At 42.8% G+C, this 20,013-nt stretch overlaps 1 protein-coding gene across 1 annotated transcript in view; it reads right to left on the bottom strand.

Annotated features, from left to right (window-relative positions):
• Positions 1-20,013, bottom strand: part of COL9A2 (collagen type IX alpha 2 chain) — a 54,370-nt gene that overhangs the window by 34,042 nt on the left and 315 nt on the right. The window contains exons 2-8 of the mRNA XM_083625212.1: positions 16,593-16,667; positions 13,495-13,530; positions 12,842-12,904; positions 4,378-4,431; positions 3,916-3,951; positions 2,810-2,833; positions 1,484-1,537 (exon numbers count right to left, since the gene is read on the bottom strand). Of these exons, the coding sequence (XP_083481338.1) occupies positions 1,484-1,537; positions 2,810-2,833; positions 3,916-3,951; positions 4,378-4,431; positions 12,842-12,904; positions 13,495-13,530; positions 16,593-16,667 (342 nt within the window). The remainder of the gene's footprint in view (positions 1-1,483; positions 1,538-2,809; positions 2,834-3,915; positions 3,952-4,377; positions 4,432-12,841; positions 12,905-13,494; positions 13,531-16,592; positions 16,668-20,013) is intronic.

Below are 20,013 nucleotides of genomic sequence, written 5' to 3'. Positions count from 1 at the left end.
TTGGAGTGCGTCTGAACGGAAAGGGATTTCTGATTTAGATGGAAGGGAACATTTTTCTCGCCCCTGCTGCCTTCATGCCTAACAGAAAAAGCATACATTTTGCAGAATACTACAAAACAACAACATGCAGAATACATGTGCCACATAGTTTATGCAAATATAATTTTGCATAATTTATGCAAGTTGTAACTTACAGCACATATTGATACAGAATTTGGCAGAGAAGTTCAATTATTTTAGCATACACAGTCCTAGTGATAGGGAAGAGGATGAGAGAATGGAAGCAATTGGGAAGAGATGTAGCTGTTTTCATTTTATGCTGACATATTTCTTTCTACTTCTGGATCTTTTGTCCTCTCCCCTCTCCTTAGCACATGAGCCCTTCGGCTACAGGAGGACCCACCCACTCGTTTATGTTTAGATTTGCATATTGTTGCAGCCTTGCTGATTCCCACCCCCACCTGAGCTGTTTGCGCAGCATGGTCTATCCATTTGAATACGCAAGTATAAATCACAGAAGCTCTGGATGCCAATGAACATTGGGTCTAAGGCAGGCTTCCTCAAACTCAGCCCTCCAAATGTTTTTGGCCTACAACTCCCATGATCCCTAGCTAGCAGGACCAGTGGTCAGGGATGATGGGAATTGTAGGCTCAAAACATCTGGAGGGCTGAGTTTGAGGCAGCTTAGTCTAAGGCCTGGCTACGTGCTACAGTCAATACATGAAAAATATCTATGGTCTGACAATTCAGAATTCGAAAAATTCATTAGGAGAAAAGAAGAGAAAGTTGGAGATGATCACAGTGCCCCTAGATGCCTTTCTCCATCTCAGGGTCACCTTCTCCCTCCTTTAGGGGCAAATTTTCATTAAGAGTTAGGAGGGGGGAGATGAGGATGAGTGAGGCAGTTGAGGTAAATAACAGGTATATGGAGGGAGGCAACACGAGAACAGGCCTTTTCAGCAGTGGCCCCCCATTTGTGAAATGCTCTCCTCAGGAAACCTCCCCTGAGGCCTTCATTACATATCTTAAGCCGGCAGGCAAAAACATTCATTTTTCTCCAAGCCTTTGGCTCTTAATTAACTGTAACCACCTTGACTGGGTGGGATGTTTTAATCCTGCCTTTAAAAAACAGGACTGTCTTTTAGATTTGTCATTGTTTTATTTTATGCTAGTGTGAGTTTGTTTATTGTTGTAAGTCGCTTTGAGTTACTTTTGTTTTGAAAATGACTAATGTTTAACTTTAGTAGTAGCAGTAGTAGTAGTAATGTGCTGTACTATTAAGATATGGCCCTCCGGCTTCAGCTTTCCCTGTGCTTGCCTGTAATCCCCTTCAGTTTTCTCTGCACATCTTAATTTTCAACAGGTAAAGCCTATCTGCTTCTGACAACTGTAGCAGCATATAGCCAGGCTCTCATTGCAGAGCAGGCCCAGGAAAGCCAACAAACCCCAGGTAGTATTCACCCATCTTAGCTGGATCCCTTACCTTGGGTCCCAGAGCTCCAATTTCTCCAGGGAGTCCAACCTGGCCTGGAGAGCCCTTAAGAGAAAGAAACAGAGAGGGGAGAAAATGCTCTCTTTTAGTCATATGATGGGAACAGCCCTTTGTTCATCTGTTCAGGCTCTGTCGGACGTCTGCGGTGGCAAAGTGTTTGCTAGGCTAATAAGCAAGAAGGAGAGATGAGCAGGCACGCTCCGGCTAACAGCAAACGATTCCATCTATGTCTGCTGAAAACGCAGCGCCTCATTCTCCCGCTTAAGTGACACGTTAGTGAACTTACGTGCCCTATGGCAGCACAAGTATGTGCACATTTAACAGGAGAGAGAGCTCATCTGGAGGCGCTTCTGGGTTTGCATTTTCTAATTCTGGCCACTGACCAAGCAAGGAAAAAATCTGTTTAATCCAGCAAAAGTCTGGATAGTTATCATCAGATAAGGCTGGTTTATTTTATGCTGAGTCAGATCAATTTAGATTCTAGCCCAATACTCTGGCAGCAGGTCAGGTAGGGAGAGCTCTCATGGGGCTATTTCCCCCAAGCCACATCCCCTTGTCCCACATCTGTCATCATATATGTCAGTTATGGGGCGGGTAAAGATGTGGCATTGACCACAAATAATGAACCACAGATATTCCTGCAAATTTATTATTCTATTTTTGTGATATACAAATAACATTGGAAGACTTGGTCTATTTATTTGTTTCATTTGCTATGATCTTTGTTTATATGGCCCAATATTTATTTGTTTGTTTGTTTGTTTGTTTGTTTGTTTGTTTGTTTGTTTATAAAAGGATATGGCTGCAAAGGAACAACTGGGAGCCTTGAAATCAGCTTCTGGTTGCTCCTTGACAATCGGTGCTCCCAAGTGGAGTCATACTCTGCTGAGAGGTGCTGAATTCAAGCCCTTCTCAGATCAGCAGGGATCTTCGTTTCATCATGCCATGATGACACCAAGTGATTGGCATGCTGGCATCTCTACCTACCCACCAAAGTAGCTCACGGGAGTGAGGGAACCCAGGATTTGGCCCACTGGCTGGAAAAACTCCCCCCCCACACACACCCCGGTACATCTTGGCTCAAGATCCCTCTTCCAAATGGCTGAACTAATAAAGTGATTATTTTTTTAATAAAAAATTGCCAAACCAGTGGCACATCACTGCTCACAATGCTGCGACAGCGCAAGACCCTTTGTGTTGGGTCACTGCCCCTTCCTCCAAGCCAAGCTCTGAGCGCACACTCCTGTAAGCACCCCTCACAAATCCAGCACACTGCCTCCCGCCAGCCAAATCCAAGCTCACATGAACAGCACTTACAGGAGATCCTTTCAGCCCAGGCCCCTGAAATGAGAAGACAGCCACAGTAAACAATCATACTGCGTTGAAGAAACCAGCTAAAAAACATGAAGGCTGCAGCTGAGGCATCTCCCAGAGGCAGGGCAGATGTCTCGTTTTCCCAATCTGATTGCGTCATATTAATTAACTGCATTTCTGAGTCACCTGCCCCATAACCAGGGTTCTCTTTGGGTGATAGACAGTTTAGGCAAATAATAACAGTTATAAACAAAAAAACCAGCAAACAGATCTACTATAGCAACTGAGCGTGCAGCACTCAGATCCATCAAAACCACAATGCAGAGGCTTAAAACAACTTACAGCGTAAAACACACCCTCCAGTGAAAGAGTCCACCACCTTCTGTCCACTCTACTTATGAGTAGAGATGGATGATTAGGACTGAACTGTTATCCACGCTTAGAGTAGCTCTACTTAAATCAATGGGACATTAATAAACAAATGACTTAGTTATTAGTATGTTTGCCTTCTATCTCTCCTCTACAGGGCTTAAGGTTTCATACATAGCTCCCCCACCCCCACTCCCCATTTTATCCTCATGACAACCCTGCAAGGTAGGTTTGGCTAAGAGATGGTAATTGGCCCAAAGTAGCCCATGTTGGCTACACCTGCCCTAAACTATAGCTTAGAGCTATAGGAATGAGCCTTGATAAGCCTGAGGCTCAATATGCTCCCTCCTCTGGCTGCAAAGAAGAGATCGGAAGCACTTGCTTCCACTTTTAAACTAATGAGAGCTCCCCTCTGTGTCTGAACCTGGGGGGTCTCTGGCTAGTTTAAACTACGGATTGTTAACAAGCCAGCACCATAAAGGACAGCTTGATTTTGGCTTGTTTCATCAAACCACAGTTTCCCCAAGTCCAAAGGTAATAAGCAACTGTGGTTAGTTTAAAAGTGAATGCTATATAATTCCTCCTTACTGCCGCACTAGAGGAGATATGGGGAGTATGCAAGCCCACTCTCATCACACTCAACTATAATCCAACACGTTGGTGTGATTGTGTACACTGGACGTGTTCATATAGCGGTATACTTTCTTGACAAATACAGCCAATAAAGAATAAACACTTACCGGAAGCCCTGGAGGTCCTGGAAGTCCAGTCTGGCCCTGAGTGAATGCAAGAGGGAAGAGATATTTGGTGTAGCAGGATCCACACAAGTGGAATATGACTTAAGCTGTAGATCTACTTCATGGGACAGATCCAGATATGAGCTCCAAGGACCCAGCCCTACCAGATAAGATTGAACCTCTTGTGTTTGCAGGTGCAGTCTGGACAGTATTGTTGTCTGAATTCACCTAAGCCCTCTGTTACCTTGCACAGGCCAATTATATCCCCTGTTTCCCCCTGCTGTAGTTGCTGGGGGATGTATACAGTGCATACATGCATCCAAAACCACTTTGAATCATTTTGTCCCCCAATAGTCCTCATTTGGAGGACTTCAGCCCCCCACTACAGCATCTGCAATGCACAGCTGTCACAGTCTTAAAAGAACCACTCCATCTCCTCGAGTCACACAGAAAACAGTCACTCACTTTGGGGCCAGGTCGCCCAAAAGGTCCTGGTTCCCCTTTTGCTCCTGTTAGGCCCTGTAAAAAATGGAAAGAGAATTATAGGATCAGCTTGCGGAACATCAACTGGCAACTGCAATAAAATACGTAAAAAAACCAGGGCTAGGAAAGAAATGGGTGAAGCGGCAAATTCATTTTTTTTTTTTTATAATATATTTATTAAAGTTTTCAAATAAAACATATATCAAATAAGCACTTATCGTTGTCCATTTAACATCTTTCAATTGTTACATGGGACTCCCCCACACCTCCCGCATACACTTACATCATTATTAAATTATTTTCAAGCAAATTATCATTTAACTCATCTTAATTAATAATCTTAATTTGGTTTGACATATAATTCAACTTTAAATCTATTTTAATGGTAGACAATTGTCTGCACTGGCATCCTATTCAGCACTCAGCCAGATTACAATATTTTTGTAAATAAGTCTTAAATTTCCTCCAGTCTTCTTCCATCCTTTCTTCTCCCTGGTCTCGAATTCTGCCGGTCATCTCGGCTAGTTGCATATAGTCCATCAGTTGCATCTGCCATTCTTCCACAGTGGGTAGCTCCTGAGTTTTCCAATTCTTGGCAATTAATATTCTTGCTGCTGTTGTTGCGTACAAAAAGAATGTTCTGTCCTCTTTTAACACACTCTGGCCGACAATACCCAGGAGAAAGGCCTCTGCTTTCTTAGTAAAGGTGTATTTAAACACCTTTTTTAATTCATTATATATTTTCTCCCAAAAGGCCTTCACTCTAGGGCAGGTCCACCAGAGGTGAAAAAATGTTCCTTCATTTTCCTTACATTTCCAACATTTGCTATCAGACGAATGGTATATTTTAGCCAGTTTGACAGGGGTCATGTACCATCTATACATCATTTTCATCACATTTTCCTTCAACGCATTACATGCAGTGAAGTTCAGCCCAGAGGTCCACAACCTTTCCCAATCTTCAAACATAATATTATACCCAATATCCTGCGCCCATTTTATCATTGTTGATTTTACCATTTCGTCATGTGTGTTCCATTTCAGCAGCAAGTTATACATTCTTGAAAGTACCTTAGTCTTAGGTTCTAACAGTTCAGTTTCTAACTTTGACTTTTCCACTTGGAATCCTAACTTTTTGTCGTTTTTAAACACTTCTTTAATCTGAGCATAGTGTAACCAGTCTCGCACTTTGTCTCTCATCTTTTCTAAACTCTGCAATTTCCAGTTGTCACCATCCTTTTCTATTATCTCCCAATATTTTGGCCAATTGGCCTCCATATTGGCTCTTTTCCGAGCCTTAGCCTCCAGGGGTGACAGCCACCTCGGAGTTTTATTCTCCAGTAAGTCTTTATATTTTGTCCAGACATTAAAAACTGATTTTCTGACAATATGGTTCTTGAAGGCCTTATTTATCTTAGCTTTATCATACCATAAATATGCATGCCATCCAAACGCATTATTAAAACCTTCCAAATCCAAGACATCCGTATCTTCAAGAAGTAACCAATCTTTTAACCAGCAGAAAGCTGCAGCTTCATAATACAACTTTAAGTCTGGCAGGGCAAAGCCCCCTCTTTCTTTCGCATCTGTTAATATTTTAAATTTGATTCTGGGCTTTTTGCCCTGCCAGACAAATTTAGAGATATCTTTCTGCCACTTCCGGAAGCACTCTGTCTTGTCTACAATCTGCAGTGTCTGAAACAAAAATAACATTTTTGGCAATACATTCATCTTGATGGCAGCTATTCGGCCTAGCAATGAAAGTTTTAATCTTGACCAACTATCCAAGTCTCTCTTAATCTCTGACCAACATTTTTCATAATTATCTTTAAATAAACTCAGATTTTTTGCTGTTATGTTTACCCCTAGGTATTTAACTTTTTTAACCACATTTAGTTCTGTCTCTTTCTGAAGCTGTTCCAACTCAATATCTGTCATGTTTTTCCCCAGAACTTTAGTTTTTTGCTTATTTAACTTAAATCCTGCCACTCGACCAAAGTTTTGAATCAGTTGTAGTACTCTTTTCAAACTAGACTCCGGCTCCTGTAATGTCAGAACTAGGTCATCTGCAAAAGCTTTAAGTTTATATTGTTTCGCTCCGACCTGAATCCCTTCCACCAACCGGTCCCCCCTAATCATATTCAGGAGCACTTCCAGAACCGAAATAAACAGTAATGGGGAAATCGGGCAGCCTTGTCGTGTACCTTTTTCAATTTTAAACTCTTCTGTAACCACATTGTTAACTATCAGTTTAGCCTTTTGTTCTGAATATATTGCCTCAATCCCGTTCTCAAACCCCCGTCCCACTCCCATTTCTTTTAAGTTCCCCTTCATAAATTTCCAAGAAATGTTGTCAAAGGCTTTCTCCGCGTCTATAAAAATTAAAGCTGCTTTGGTGTTTATGTTTGTTTGTAAAAGTTCCAATATGTCTATAATGTTCCTTGTGTTAGTAAACATATGTCTGCCCGGGAGAAAGCCTGCCTGGTCTTTATGGATTATCTCACTTAAAACTTTCTTAAATCTTCGTGCCAAAACATCTGCAAATATTTTGTAATCCACATTTAAAAGGGAGATGGGACGGTAATTCTTAAGTTGTGTCTTTTCAGTTTCTGACTTTGGAATCAATGTGATAAATGCTTCTTTCCACGATTCAGGCGCCTTCTTCCCCTCCATTATTTCATTACTGACCTCCAACAAAGGTTGTATCAAATAATCCTTCAATGTCTTATAGTAGTTAGAGGTCAGTCCATCTGGCCCTGGTGATTTGCCCTGTTTCAGACTCAGGATGGCCTGTTCAATCTCTTGTTGTGTTATTTTGCCATTTAAAATTGTTCTGTTTTCTTCTGACAGCTTTGCTAATCCATTTCTCTCCAAAAATTGTGTAGTCTCTATTTCATCTTGTGGCCCTTGAGTATATAACTTTTTAAAATACCTCTGGAAGCACTTTCTAATCTCTCCCGGGTTCTGAATGTTCCTTCCTTCAACCTCTAAGTTTGTTACTGTATTTAATCTTTGTCTCCTTTTCAACTGCCAAGCTAGCAGTTTCCCACATTTATTTGCCGATTCAAAAGTTTTTTGTTTCATTGTTTTAATCTTCCATTCTATTTCCTGATTTATCAGCTTGGAATATTGCGCCTGATAAAGTTTAATTTCTCTCAGAATCGGTTGGGACTTCGGGTTAGATCTTAACTTCTTCTCCAACTCTTTGATACTTTCCAGAATTTTATCTTTCTTTTCATTTTGCAGTCTTTTCTTTAAGGAATTCTGTTGGATCAAGAACCCTCTCATCACAGCTTTACTTGCATCCCAGATAGTTCTTTTTTCCACCGTAGTGTTCAAATTAATCTCAAAATAGTCCTTTAAGGTTTTTTGGGCCTTCTTTACAATTCTTTGATCTCTAAACAGGCCATCATTCATCTTCCATCTAAAGGAGCCGATTGGGATCAATGTCATATCCATTCTCAAGGCGTTATGGTCGGAGCATGTTTTGGGGCAGATTTCCACCTTCCTCACCTTAGGTGCCAGACTTCTAGTTATCCATATTTGGTCGATTCGTGTCCAAGTCAGTTGAGCTTCAGAAAAGAATGTTCCTTCTCTTCCCAAGGGGTTTCTAACTCTCCAGATGTCAACCCAGTCCATATTGTCAGTCATTTCAAAAAAGGTCTTAGGTAGTCTTCCCTCTTTAGTAATGTTCTGGTTCTGTGACTTGTCCATATTTGTTGATACGACCCCATTCATGTCCCCCATCATGATGACGTTGTTGTAATCCAGATAGTCCAGCATGATCTCGTGCAACTTCTTATAAAAATCCGATTTTCCTTCATTTGGAGCATAAATTCCTAATATCAAAATTTTTTCTCCTTGATACTGTATTTCTATTGCGAGGATTCTTCCACTTTCGTCTTTAAAGAGAAATTTTGGTGAAAGGCTCTCTTTTGCATAGATCACTACACCTCTCTTTTTAACTGTATCCGATGATATAAATTCTTGACCAAGCCTTTTATTTATTAACACCTTTCTATGGAGCCTAATCACATGCGTTTCTTGTAAGCATATAATGTCCAATTGTTCCTTTTTTAAAATATGAAAAATTTTAGACCTTTTTTCGGGACTGTTACAGCCATTTATGTTCCAACTCAAAAGCTGCAGAGACATCCTGGATAGATCTGGTTATTCTTTCTGGGGTGGTACCTTGTTCTCCGGTCCTTGAGGATCCGAGGGGGCGGGCTCCCCTGGAGGTTCTGGCGCTGGCAATCCAAGTCCTTTGTGGAGGTCTTCTCCGTGTGCTCCCAAAAACTTGTCTCTATCTTCCACTGTTTTGATTTTGATCTTTCTCCCTCTGTAGGTAAAGGATAATCCTTGTGGAAACTCCCACCTGAAGATAATTGCGTTGCTTCTCAACAGTCTTGCCAATTCCGTGTAATTAGATCTAAGGTCCAGCAACTGCTTAGGAATGTCCTTGTAGATTTCAATTCTCTTGCCCAAGATGTCTAGTGACTTTTCGTAGTGCAGGCCCAAAATCTTGTCCCTTTCCTCCTTTGATCTCAATGTTATCAAACAATCTCTGGGCTTCTCTGTCCTTCTGACTCTGCCAAGCCTGAAAGCAGATGCAATTTTAAAGTCTTTTTCCTCTAACTCCCAAAACTTGGCAAATTCCTTAATTAGAAATTCAATAAGATTATCTTCTTCCACCTCTGGTATTGACCGTATCCTCAAGTTGGTCTCCCTGTTTCGCAGTTCTGTCATCAAAAAGTAAATCTGATGTTCTCCAACTTGTTTGCTGAGTGGTCTTACTTCTTTCTCAAGTTCTTCCAATCTTTGACTAGTATCTTCAGCCAGTTTACGATTTTCACCTACAGCCTCCTTTAATTCTCCAATGGATTGGGCATTCTGTGCAACTTGTCCAGTCAGCTTATTCAAACTTTCTGTGTTCTGTTCAATTTTAGCTGTATGCAAATCAGCCTTCTTGTCCAGAGCCTCCAGTTTCTCCAAAATTTTCTCCAAGACAGAGCTACTTGTCCCTGAAGCCATATCTCCCAGGTGCAGCTCCTCTGTCTCACCCTCCCCTGCCTGTATTAGGGAGGCCGCCTCTATGTCTGGAGGCAAAGTGGAAGGCAAGGCCGGCACAGAAGATCTACGCTGTGAGGCTGCAGATAAAGTTAAAGTTGTTTGTTTAGTCCTTCCTCTTCTCCTTGCGCCACTCATTCCAAAGTTATCTGTAATCCAAGGTCAATCCAAGTTGTTCCCATGAGAAAGCAGAGTCCCAGATGCAATAGTCAAACAGAGGCCGGGAAAGGGAAAGTAAAACAAAGTCACTGCTGTAAGCCCAAAATCCTCTAGAGGGAGCTTAATACGTCTTCAGGGAAAAGATCAAATCCAAGTTAAACTTATAAATTTAAATCCATGTCTATCGCCTCCACAGTGTGTTATTTTTAGCAGAGTAAAACTTAAAGCAAAACAGTGTTTCTTACAGTGCCTTGACTGCAACAGTTTCAAAGTATCCAGTTCCAGCTCAGAATGTTTCAAAACCTGAATTCAATATATCCAAAGTTGCAAACTGGTGCTCATTCAGGCAGCTCCAGCACCAGAGATTCTTATTTATTTTATAATCCACTGGTACCACAGAAGAAGAATATCAGTGCATCCCACATATGACCAGCAAAAGTCAATAGCTCAAAGTCTTTCTCTCAGAAAGCTGCTTTAACAGGGTGCCAGCATTTAGTTAAAGCATAACTTTTTGTCTCCACTCCTCCTGCTCTTTGCTTAAAGTTCAGTATCGCGGGAGATGGGCTTCCTGCTTATTCTCACTCCGTTTTCAGCCAAATTTCAACTTTTTTTTTAAAAAGTTTTAAAAGTTCCATAAAGTTCTCAAAAAGTTTCAGAAAGTTGACGAAAGTTTCAGAAAGTTTTCAATGTCCAAATTTACTCACGGGTTGTAGTTTCCAAAGTTCAGAAAAGTTGCAGGAAGAAAGGACAGCGCTGACCGGCAACAGCAATGCGGCTTCACTTCGCTGTTTGCGCAACGACCCACAGCGCCGCTACCCCCTCCGCGATCCGGAGCCCCTTACGGGGTCCCTTCAACGTTTTGGGGGCTGCTTCTGGCGCCCGCCGGGTCCCGAGACCACAGGCTTCTGCCACCTGTGGTTTTCCTGGATGGGTCTCCGCTTCGCCGTAGCGGACGACCCGTTTACAGCGGAGCTCCCTTCTCCTTACTCGGAGAAGGCAGCCATTACCGGTCGCGCCGCCTCCGGAAGTCCGGGTGAAGCGGCAAATTCAAACCAAAAATCTTTGCCACAGCTGCAGAGCATCCAGAAATAGAAACTGCAAGTGTAAAATAAAGTTTTTGTGGAAATGCAGGCATATGCGTATAACTTTCGCTGCTAAATTAAGGAATAAGCTAGTCATCTAAACCAGCATTTCGCAAAAAGACCTCAAATGTGCATTCCCTTACCAAGATTCCTAAATTACATACTTTCTGGTACTAATCCCAGTGATCACAGGCACAGCCAGGTTTTTTTTTGGGGGGGGGGCAGACTAGATGCCTCCCCCACCTGCTATGTCCTTTCCATTCTTACCTTAAAAATATGAGGTGACCAAGGGTTATTTTATTTCTTTATGTGTTTGCTTTTATTATTACATTCCTTATGTAAGCTTCCCTCTATAGATTTCCAGGTGCTGTACATGGTTTCCCCCTTATCTATGTTGTCCTCACAACATAGGTGAGGTAGGTTAAGTTAAAAGTTGGTTACTGGCCCAAAATCACCCAGTGAGCTTCACGGCCCAGTAGGAATTTGAACCCTGGTTTCCGAGGTCCTAGTCTGACAAGCCAACACACTAGTTTTGAACTTTTAAAAGAAGAGTCACACATAAGCGCCCATTTCCCCTACCTAGCACTTCCTACTGGACGGGTTTCATAGTAGTAGAATATGAAGCAGCAGCACTCCAGGAAGTGTGGCAAGGTGGAAGCAGCCAGCCATATTTCTGAAAGCATGGGAGACTGTTCAGACACTGAAGCTGAGGAGTATTATAAGAAGGTGGGCACACAGATAACTACAGTTGTACCTTGGTTTTTGAACAGATTAGTTCTTGAACATTTTGGCTTCTGAACGCCGCAAACCCAGAGCAAACTATTTTTGGAAGCCGAATGTCTGACAGGGCTTCCACGGCTTCTGATTGGCTGCAGGAGTTTCCTGCAGCCAATCAGAAGCCGCGCTTTGGCTTCCGAACGTTTTGGAAGTCGAACGGATTCCGCTTGACTTCCAAGGCACAACTGTATTTTGATAAGCGGTGGAGTCCCTTTATTATGTATTGGTGTCACAAAATACAGGAAAATGCTAAACCACAAATTCAGATTCTGGGAATACTATGAAAATGTTATGTACTTCTATTTATATGTGTTCTCTCTCCATCTCTTGTACTTTCTCCCCATTTATTTCCTCTATCCATCTATTTCTTTTGTACCTGTATTTATAGTTTATAGCTTTTGAAAATAAAGCTTATTTCTTAAAAAAAAAAAAGAACAAAATGCTGTGAATAAATAAAAAGGTTTAGCTTTGGGAGTGATTGTGAGTGATGTGGGGGTGCCGTTTTTACCAAAAAAAAAAAAAAGATAGCACAAGTTGCAGTCCTTCTGGCTTCAGCCCCCACATCTCTAGCTAGCAGTTCAATCTCTGAGCAGGAGGCGGCTGCATCTCCTTGACAGTGCATCTGCCTCTAATAGCACATGCAGGAACACGACGGCACCAAGCAGAGCACACAGTTTGCTATTTCACCTGCTGCTTCAGCCACTGACATGTTATCAACAGCTCAAGATGTAACTGAGGACAATAGTGTTTTTCTAGGATATCTTTAACCAAAACAACACGCCCTCTTTGCTTTTTAAATCAGCACAGGGCAGGCGATTGCAAAGTAAACAAACAGAGCAGGGAATGCTCAACCTCGTGCAGGCAGGATGGGGTTCAGGCAGTGGGGCCAGGAGTCTTACAAATACAGAAGATTTTCCGTCTAATGGAAGTAGGGGTGACAAATAAACAAATATAAAGCGTGAGTTGCTAAAGTATCCCAAGTGTGGTGCAAAACAACCAGTTTCTGCAGCTCAACAACTTTGCCCAAGAATGCTCAACAGGCTGAAAATGGATAGTCAAACCTCGGATCCTGAACGCCTCTGTTTTGGAACGTTTCAGCTCCCGAATGGCGAAAACCCGGAAGTAAATGCTCTGGTTTTTGAACATTTTTCGGAAGCTGAACATCCGATGCGGCTTCTGCTTGGTTGCAGGAAGCTTCCTGCGACCAATCAGAAGCCACATCTCAGTTGTGGAACATTTCGGAAGCCAACCGGGCTTCCGGAACAGTTTACGTTCGACAACCGAGGTTTGACTGTACTAGCAAAGCATGCAAATCACAGTGGATTTGGAGCAAGCAAAGGAGGACAACCATTTGTACTCACATCAATCCCAGGTTTCCCCGGAGGGCCATCTGGACCTGGAAGGCCGGGTTCTCCCTTGGCCCCCTGTCACAGAAAAACATTTGAGGAATCAAAAGTGTTCTTAGGGAGAAAAGAAAGTGAAAGCATCACAGTTGCACACTGCCACTCTGGGGGATGTTCACAGGGCCGGCCCAAAGGCTCTGTCCAACACTGCAAGCTCAGTTCCACTTGCGCAATGAAACTCCCTCTTCCCTCTCCACATGCCCCCCAGATGTGCTCTGGAGGGTCCCCTAACCCCCTGGAGCAGACTGGTGGGTTGTTGTTTTTTAGTGCAAAGTAATTTGATTTCCCACACGATCACAACCACAGCTTTACAGTGGTAAGGTCTGATACTACTTACAAACAATGCATATTAAACTGAAGGCCATCTTTGCTTTCCAACAGTTACAAAACAGGTCTTAAGCCTCCCACAACAGCAGCTTCTCATAAGCATCATATTTAGGGCTCTGCATTCTAGACCTAATTCTGACAGTTCAATACAACTCAAAGCTGGGAGACAGGTACTGTATGTTACCTGAAAGTGATTGCAGATTTTTATTAATACTAATGTCCACACTATAAACAAATTATAGGCCCAAGTAACCCCTCCTGACATTGCTTGCTTAGATACTCACAGGGCTCCCTGCTGCTCCTGGTGGGCCTTTATCGCCCTAGAGAAAAAAGGGGAGAAATGGTTAATAGCATGTTCCTCTTGAAATGATCGCTGTCAAAGCAACTGGAAATGCAAAGTCACCAATACGCAGTTCTGGGGGATATAATGAGCACATCTGCCCCCTGGTCCTGAAAGATATGCACAGGCTGTCTCCTTGGAACCAATTCAAGGTGTTAGTTTTGATGTGTAAAGACCCGACAACCTTAGGACCTGGTTACTTGAAAGAACATCTCTCCTCATACTGTCCTGTCTGGGCTCTGAGATTCAGCAGGGGTGGCACTCTAAGCAGTGCCAAGATCAGCTGATCAGTGACCGCCCCACAAAGCCTTCTCAACAATGGCACCCCCAGCTGCAGCACATCCTCCTTCCATCAATTTGGCTGGCATCAGCTGAAGACAGTCCTCTTTCTGCAGGTCTTTGAAATATGGTTGTTTTGCCTGGCACACCCAGGTAGAAGGTGGAAGGCTTGACACCCCAGTTGGATAAGAGCAGTTTTAAGCAACATTTTTATTAAGAAGACTGTGTATGCAGCTTGCAAGCATCAGCCCGGCAGGAGCCAGCTGCAGATTACTACACAGACTCTCAAGAGGGAGGGTGTCTGAGGTTTCTGTCTTAATTTCTAAGCAGTGATATATTTGCTCATTTGTTAGACTTTCAGTTTTTAATTTAATGGCATGCTCTCAGCGACTGTGGTTATGGCTTAATTTGTCAGGCTCAATGGCATCACTGGAGGGTGTCCCCTGTGAGATCACCGCCCCGTGATGTCACTGGGGATGACCCCCGGTCTCAGGTTTGGAGCCTTAAATCTGGGGTGCTCCTGACCTGGCAAACTTATTCTGAACAGGCCTTCTGAACATGTCATATAATGCAGATGGATGTGCTGGTATGCCATAATTCAGGGGTCAGCAAAGTTTTTGTGGCTTGGGCTGGTTCACGGTCCCACAGACGCAGCCATGGGCCAGAGTATGCACACACGCATGCACAAACACTATTTCCGGTGCTCCTTCTGGCGCGGTGGAGGTGTGCGCAGCTTCCCATTGGCTGCAGAAGCTTCCTGCAGCCAATGGGAAAGCCGGCTAGTGTCACGGAAGGCGATCCCCACTCTGCTCCATGCCAGTTTAGTCAACCGAGTGGGTGACGGGGGTCCATGGGACGGTTAAATGACCCTCATGGGCCACTTGTGGACCATGGGCCTTAGGCTGCCGACCCCTGCCTTAATTGCATTTTAAATTTACAGTAGTATTTTAAACAACATTTTTTTTAAAAAATGCCTTTTATATTGTTGTAACCTGCTCTGAGATTTGCTTTTGAAGAGAAGTGGGGGATAAATCTCATAAATAAAACAAATGTTTTCAGGTTTTCTTTTCTTTCTTTCCTTCCTTCTTTCTTTCTTTTTTTCTTTTTCTTAGTAATACAAAATATATGTCTCACCCATTACAGAGTGGCATGGGTCCACTATAAAGAAGGCACATCAACAGGAGGAAAGGTTTAAAAACAGCAATTATTTGTAATGCTGTCAGTAGGGGCCAGACCTGCTCCTGGATATTAACAATAAGTCACAGAATCATATGAAGTGAAAATAAACTTATCACTGGAGAGACATGGAGGGAAGTAGATACAGTGGTACCTCGGGTTACAAACACCTCAGGTTACAAACACTTCAGGTTACAGACTCTGCTAACCCAGAAGCAGTACCTTGTTTGGGGACTACAACTCCCATCATCCCTAACTAACAGGACCAGTGTTCAGGGATGATGGGAACTGTAGTCTCAAAACATCTGGAGGGCTGAGTTTGCCTATGCCTGGTTTGGGGTATTGCATTATTAGAAAAATTGGCACACAAACTGAGAGTATGTAGAGGCCAATGCAAAAGTGTTAAGCTTTGTTTTCTTTTAAAATAAAGTGTCTAGTCCATATGATTGCTGGGGAAACGTGCCACACTGCTTGCTGTGGGCTGCGGGGCCTCGTGCATCTCAGAAGCCAGAATGGTTATGAGTTATGGTCACCTGTACAGACTCTAAAATTAAGAGATAAAAATTAGAGATGGGTCCATGAGAAGGGAAGAACCACAAACAGCCATCATGGTAGGGAGTCAAAAATTGCATCCAAGGCACTAAGACTCCAGAACTGCATACTGGAAGTCCTCTCTGCAATTTCACCCCCTCCAAGCTTTTCGTCTGCAGCCATAAGGACTAGAAACTTGCACTTGGAAATCAAAGGTGCCTGTATTACCAATCGGCAATCCAGATATCCTGTTCTGAGTTTGCACTGCAATCCCAGAATCACATAAGCGTGCTAAGGGTTACAAGCAAGGGGGTGGAAGACTTGGATTAGGCCCCACCCCATAGGATCATGGCGTCATAGAACAGATTCCCCTCCACATCATCAACATCCACCCCAGTTTACACTTTCCCATCCCTTCCATCCCACCACATCCATCTCCCCTCAGCCAACTCCTTTAGGCAGCTTCTAAATAATAACAGGAGCCCAACACCCCCCTCCCCAGGCAAAGGCAATGCTGATACATAAAGCCAATGAATGAACACCCCCACTCTAGCCATAGCTCTCCCCAGCATTCCAGGGAATGTTTCTTAAAGAAAAGCCCACGTATGGTAATAGGGTGTTATTGCGGGAAGAGAATACAGTGGTACCTCGGGTTAAGAACTTAATTCATTCTGGAGGTCCGATCTTAACCTGAAACTGTTCTTAACCTGAGGTACCACTTAATCTAATGGGGCCTCCTGCTGCCGTCACGCCGTGATTTCTGTTCTCATCCTGAACAAAGTTCTTATCCCGAGGTACTATTTCTGGGTTAGCAGAAATAACCTGAAGCGTCTGTAACCTGAGGTACCACTGGGAGATGAATCGGATTCTGGTCTGTACTGTAAATCAGATTTGAGAAAGCAAAGCCCACTGGCTCCCTCTAGCCTTTTTGGATGGGCACTGCACCTGGGATCCTGTATACAATGCCTTCTTTTGTACCCAAACCATCTCTCTCCCCCCAACACACACACACACACTATCCCTTCTGCTGCTCAGGTTCCTGTGCGGTGTGCTTACATCAATGCCGTCAGCGCCTGGCACTCCTGGCGGACCCGGGGGCCCTCGTGGTCCAGGTTCTCCTGGAGGACCTTGCTAAGGAGAGAAATCAAACAAGAAGCAAAGTTATTTTGGTGGAGAAAAAGGTCACCGAAAACCAAGAACCAACTAAGCTGGACGAGCTTGTCCCACAACCACATCACAACCCCAGAGAAGCCAAAGATTGAAAGCCTCAACCTCTTCCCCGGAGAGCTGGGTTGCAAAACAGAGGTGTGGATAGGAGTGTGCCTGAAGCCTTGGGAAGGGCAGACAGATTTCCAGCCCCCCCCCCATGCCTGATCAAAAAACAAAAAAAATCAGTTGAAAATAGGTGAAGCCAACCATTCAGAAGCAGGGTGACAATAAGGGATATGGTACAGATCATGATAGATCCGGGAGATTTGAGGTTAAAATCCTCAAGCAGGCAGGCAAATCACTGAGCAACCTTAGACTAAGCACCATCTATTGGTCTGAACTACTGTGCAGGGTTGTTGTAATGGTAAGATGCAAAAGGACAGCAACAGACAGAATTTTGTTTGGAAAAAGAAAAAGGTTTGGCTGCAGCTTTGTAGCCCTTTTGATCAACCAGGTAAAGGCAAATAGATCTTGCTTCCTCCTCCTTTTCCTCTCAGATCTCAGGGTGTCCTAGAATTGGACACAGGATCTTAAGACAGCATGGAATTTGGCCTCAATGAAATTTCCCCTAAATATGAATCACTGTCTTCAGCTGCCTACTTATCCAACACATACAGCTTCATAAACTGGACTGCGGCAATGCCCCCAGGCATCCAAATTTCGGACTGACATTTTTAAAATAATGTCAACAAATTTTAAATGCTCTGTTCAAGTTTCTCTACAACTTGGCCTTTTGAATTTGTGGGAAGATCAGACAGCAACTCTCCAATCTAAGGAACTCCTTACGAGGATGCTGGCCACAGCGAGAACATCTTTGGCCCCAAAACGGAAGACATTACAGGACTTAAGCTTCTCATTGTGGTAAAAGGATATGTGAACCCTGGCTACTGCAGATAAAATAACTCACAAATCATATGTTTCTAAGGGTAAGGAAGAACCAGAACATTTCTATGCCATTTGGTGGCACTGCATTTCTTGTGTGTCAAATCCTCTCCCCCACCACCAAATTGCAAAATTTGGCTTTCGTGATGTGTTCTGCTGCTTTCATTTTTCTCCATTATCTGCTCTCCACATACCCAAAGGCAACTTTGGTGTGCTGTAAATTACAGGCTCTGTGCGATTTTAAAAGTAGCTTGAACAAACATGCAGAAGTTGCGCAGAACTCTGGTTGGATTTGGTACCTCAAATTCCTTTAAAATTCTAAAAACAATTTAGGGTGCTTCCAGAGCATTCATCCCAATTTGTTCGTGGGTAGGTTAGATGACATTGCATCAAGTGTTATCCCACATTTTCTAGTCCATTTCCCCATCACATTCTTTTATCGCAAAACACCCAATTTTTCGGCGAAGCAGGTTTGTTGCAAAAGAGCGCCAAATCGCCTTTAAATGCACAACCTGAATTTGCCAGCATATGGATGAATCACATTCTAACGTGTTCAGTACATAATTTCTCTGAATAGATGGCTGCATACCTTAATACAGACAGTAATAAGTCAGCCCGAGATTACTACTGCGTGTAAAACAAGGAGCTACTATGAAAGCACAGGTCCTTTGGTATATATTTATAGCTGCCGGGGGTTGGCCTGTGTTTCCCCCCAATGATGGCATGCTATAAATAACAGCAAGTAATAATAATAAGGAAGGCTGATTGAGTTTCAGTATGTGAAGTGCTTTCAACAATAAATGCTAAGGGAATGATAAATGTAAGCACTTTGCAGTTCCATTGATTTCAGTGGGGTTAAGCATATGCATAGTAAATACATTCCATTGAAATCAATGAAATTTCAAAGTGCTTACATTTTGCAACCAGTATTCTTATTTAAGGGTTTGGATGGTAGATGATTAGATTGACATTGTTTGGAATAAAACAAAGCATTCCTGTCTGAAGTTTTACTAGGTGGTTGGTTAGTAAGAATCATCTTAAACGTTTCCATGTATGATTACAGCTAGTGCTTTTTTTCTTTAAAATTGTCTAGGGGTACTCTCATTTTGACTCAAGAAAATCACCATTTTACAGTTCAAATCGGGGGAAATAAATACAGTAAATGGACAAAAGTACAAAGATTCACAAAATGTTTAGGGGGTATGCGTCCCCCCAGAAAAAAAGCACTGAATACAGCAAATTGAATCCAGGCCACTGTGAGCCTTGGAACTATGTAAAACAAAGCAGTCCAGTCACATCCTAAAGCAATCTGAGGCCTCTGGCTTTATTTCCCCCACTTCTCTTTACTTTAAATGTGACATTGTAGGGTCTGGACTGATGCAAATAATATATGTACATGTTCCTAAATAAGGCATTGAACTTATAAAATACCAGCTTTGCAGTCACTGGGGACGGAAGCTTCCTGAAGGCATTCGCTGAATGAATAGCCCCCTTTGTCCCTCAAAAAGCGTGGCAAAAGTTTCTCTGTGTTAAGGTCCTGCGTTCTTTTCCAAACCAAAAAGAAGTTGTAGAAAGGACTGCGTGCATCTCTGACTGCATGTCACTGTCCCGAAGGTGACACTCAATATTCAGCAAATCAAGGGCTTCCAAACCACCACCACCACCAAATAACTCAAAGCATTATCTTCTGCTTCAAAAACTGTTTTTCTTTTTCTTTTCAGAATTAACCAGGGACTTGGATTTTTATTTTAAAACATCCCATTGCCATCATCAGATGACCGGCCAAATTTCTTCAGCTCCTTTTGTTTGTAGTCTGCAGAGAGTACCAGTTGCTGGACATATCCTGATCATCACTATCAAGATAATAATAACACATCTTTTGCCCCAAAAGACAGATCCACATAAGTACTTTTTAATTTGGTTCCCAAAGGCAAAATGTTTTTCCGCAGCTGCCCAGGGCCCTACAAAAGGCAACATTTCCTGCCATAATACTTACTACCACCCTACTCAATATAATGGTATAATGCAAGACCCCTTTTAGACATCTGAAATCACTTTTGTTTTGCTTCTTACAACATTGCTTCCACAAATCTCTTCCACAGATCTCTTCCCCGTTCACTTCCAGGGAGTACAATTCCCCAGGAGTCTCAGTGCAGAAGCACAGGGAGACCCCTGAAAACAACAAAAAACAGTTTCGCCAGGAATAAAAGGAAAGCTCTTCTCTCCTCCCCTGACCCAGCCAAAGAAAAAGGAAAAAAAGAGAGTATGTTTTATAATCCCAACAATCAAGCTGTGCCAGTTCCCCTCATTATTTTAAGCTTGCAAGAAAAGATAGTGTGTTAAAACTAATTATTCAGACATTGTCCTCCAGCACTGGATCCCAAAC

The sequence above is a fragment of the Podarcis filfolensis genome, assembly GCF_964270895.1.
Source record: "Podarcis filfolensis genome assembly, chromosome: 8".
Lineage (NCBI taxonomy): Eukaryota > Metazoa > Chordata > Lepidosauria > Squamata > Lacertidae > Podarcis > Podarcis filfolensis.
The sequence above is the reverse complement of the archived record's forward strand: the minus strand, read 5'-3'. Positions and strand labels throughout refer to the sequence as shown.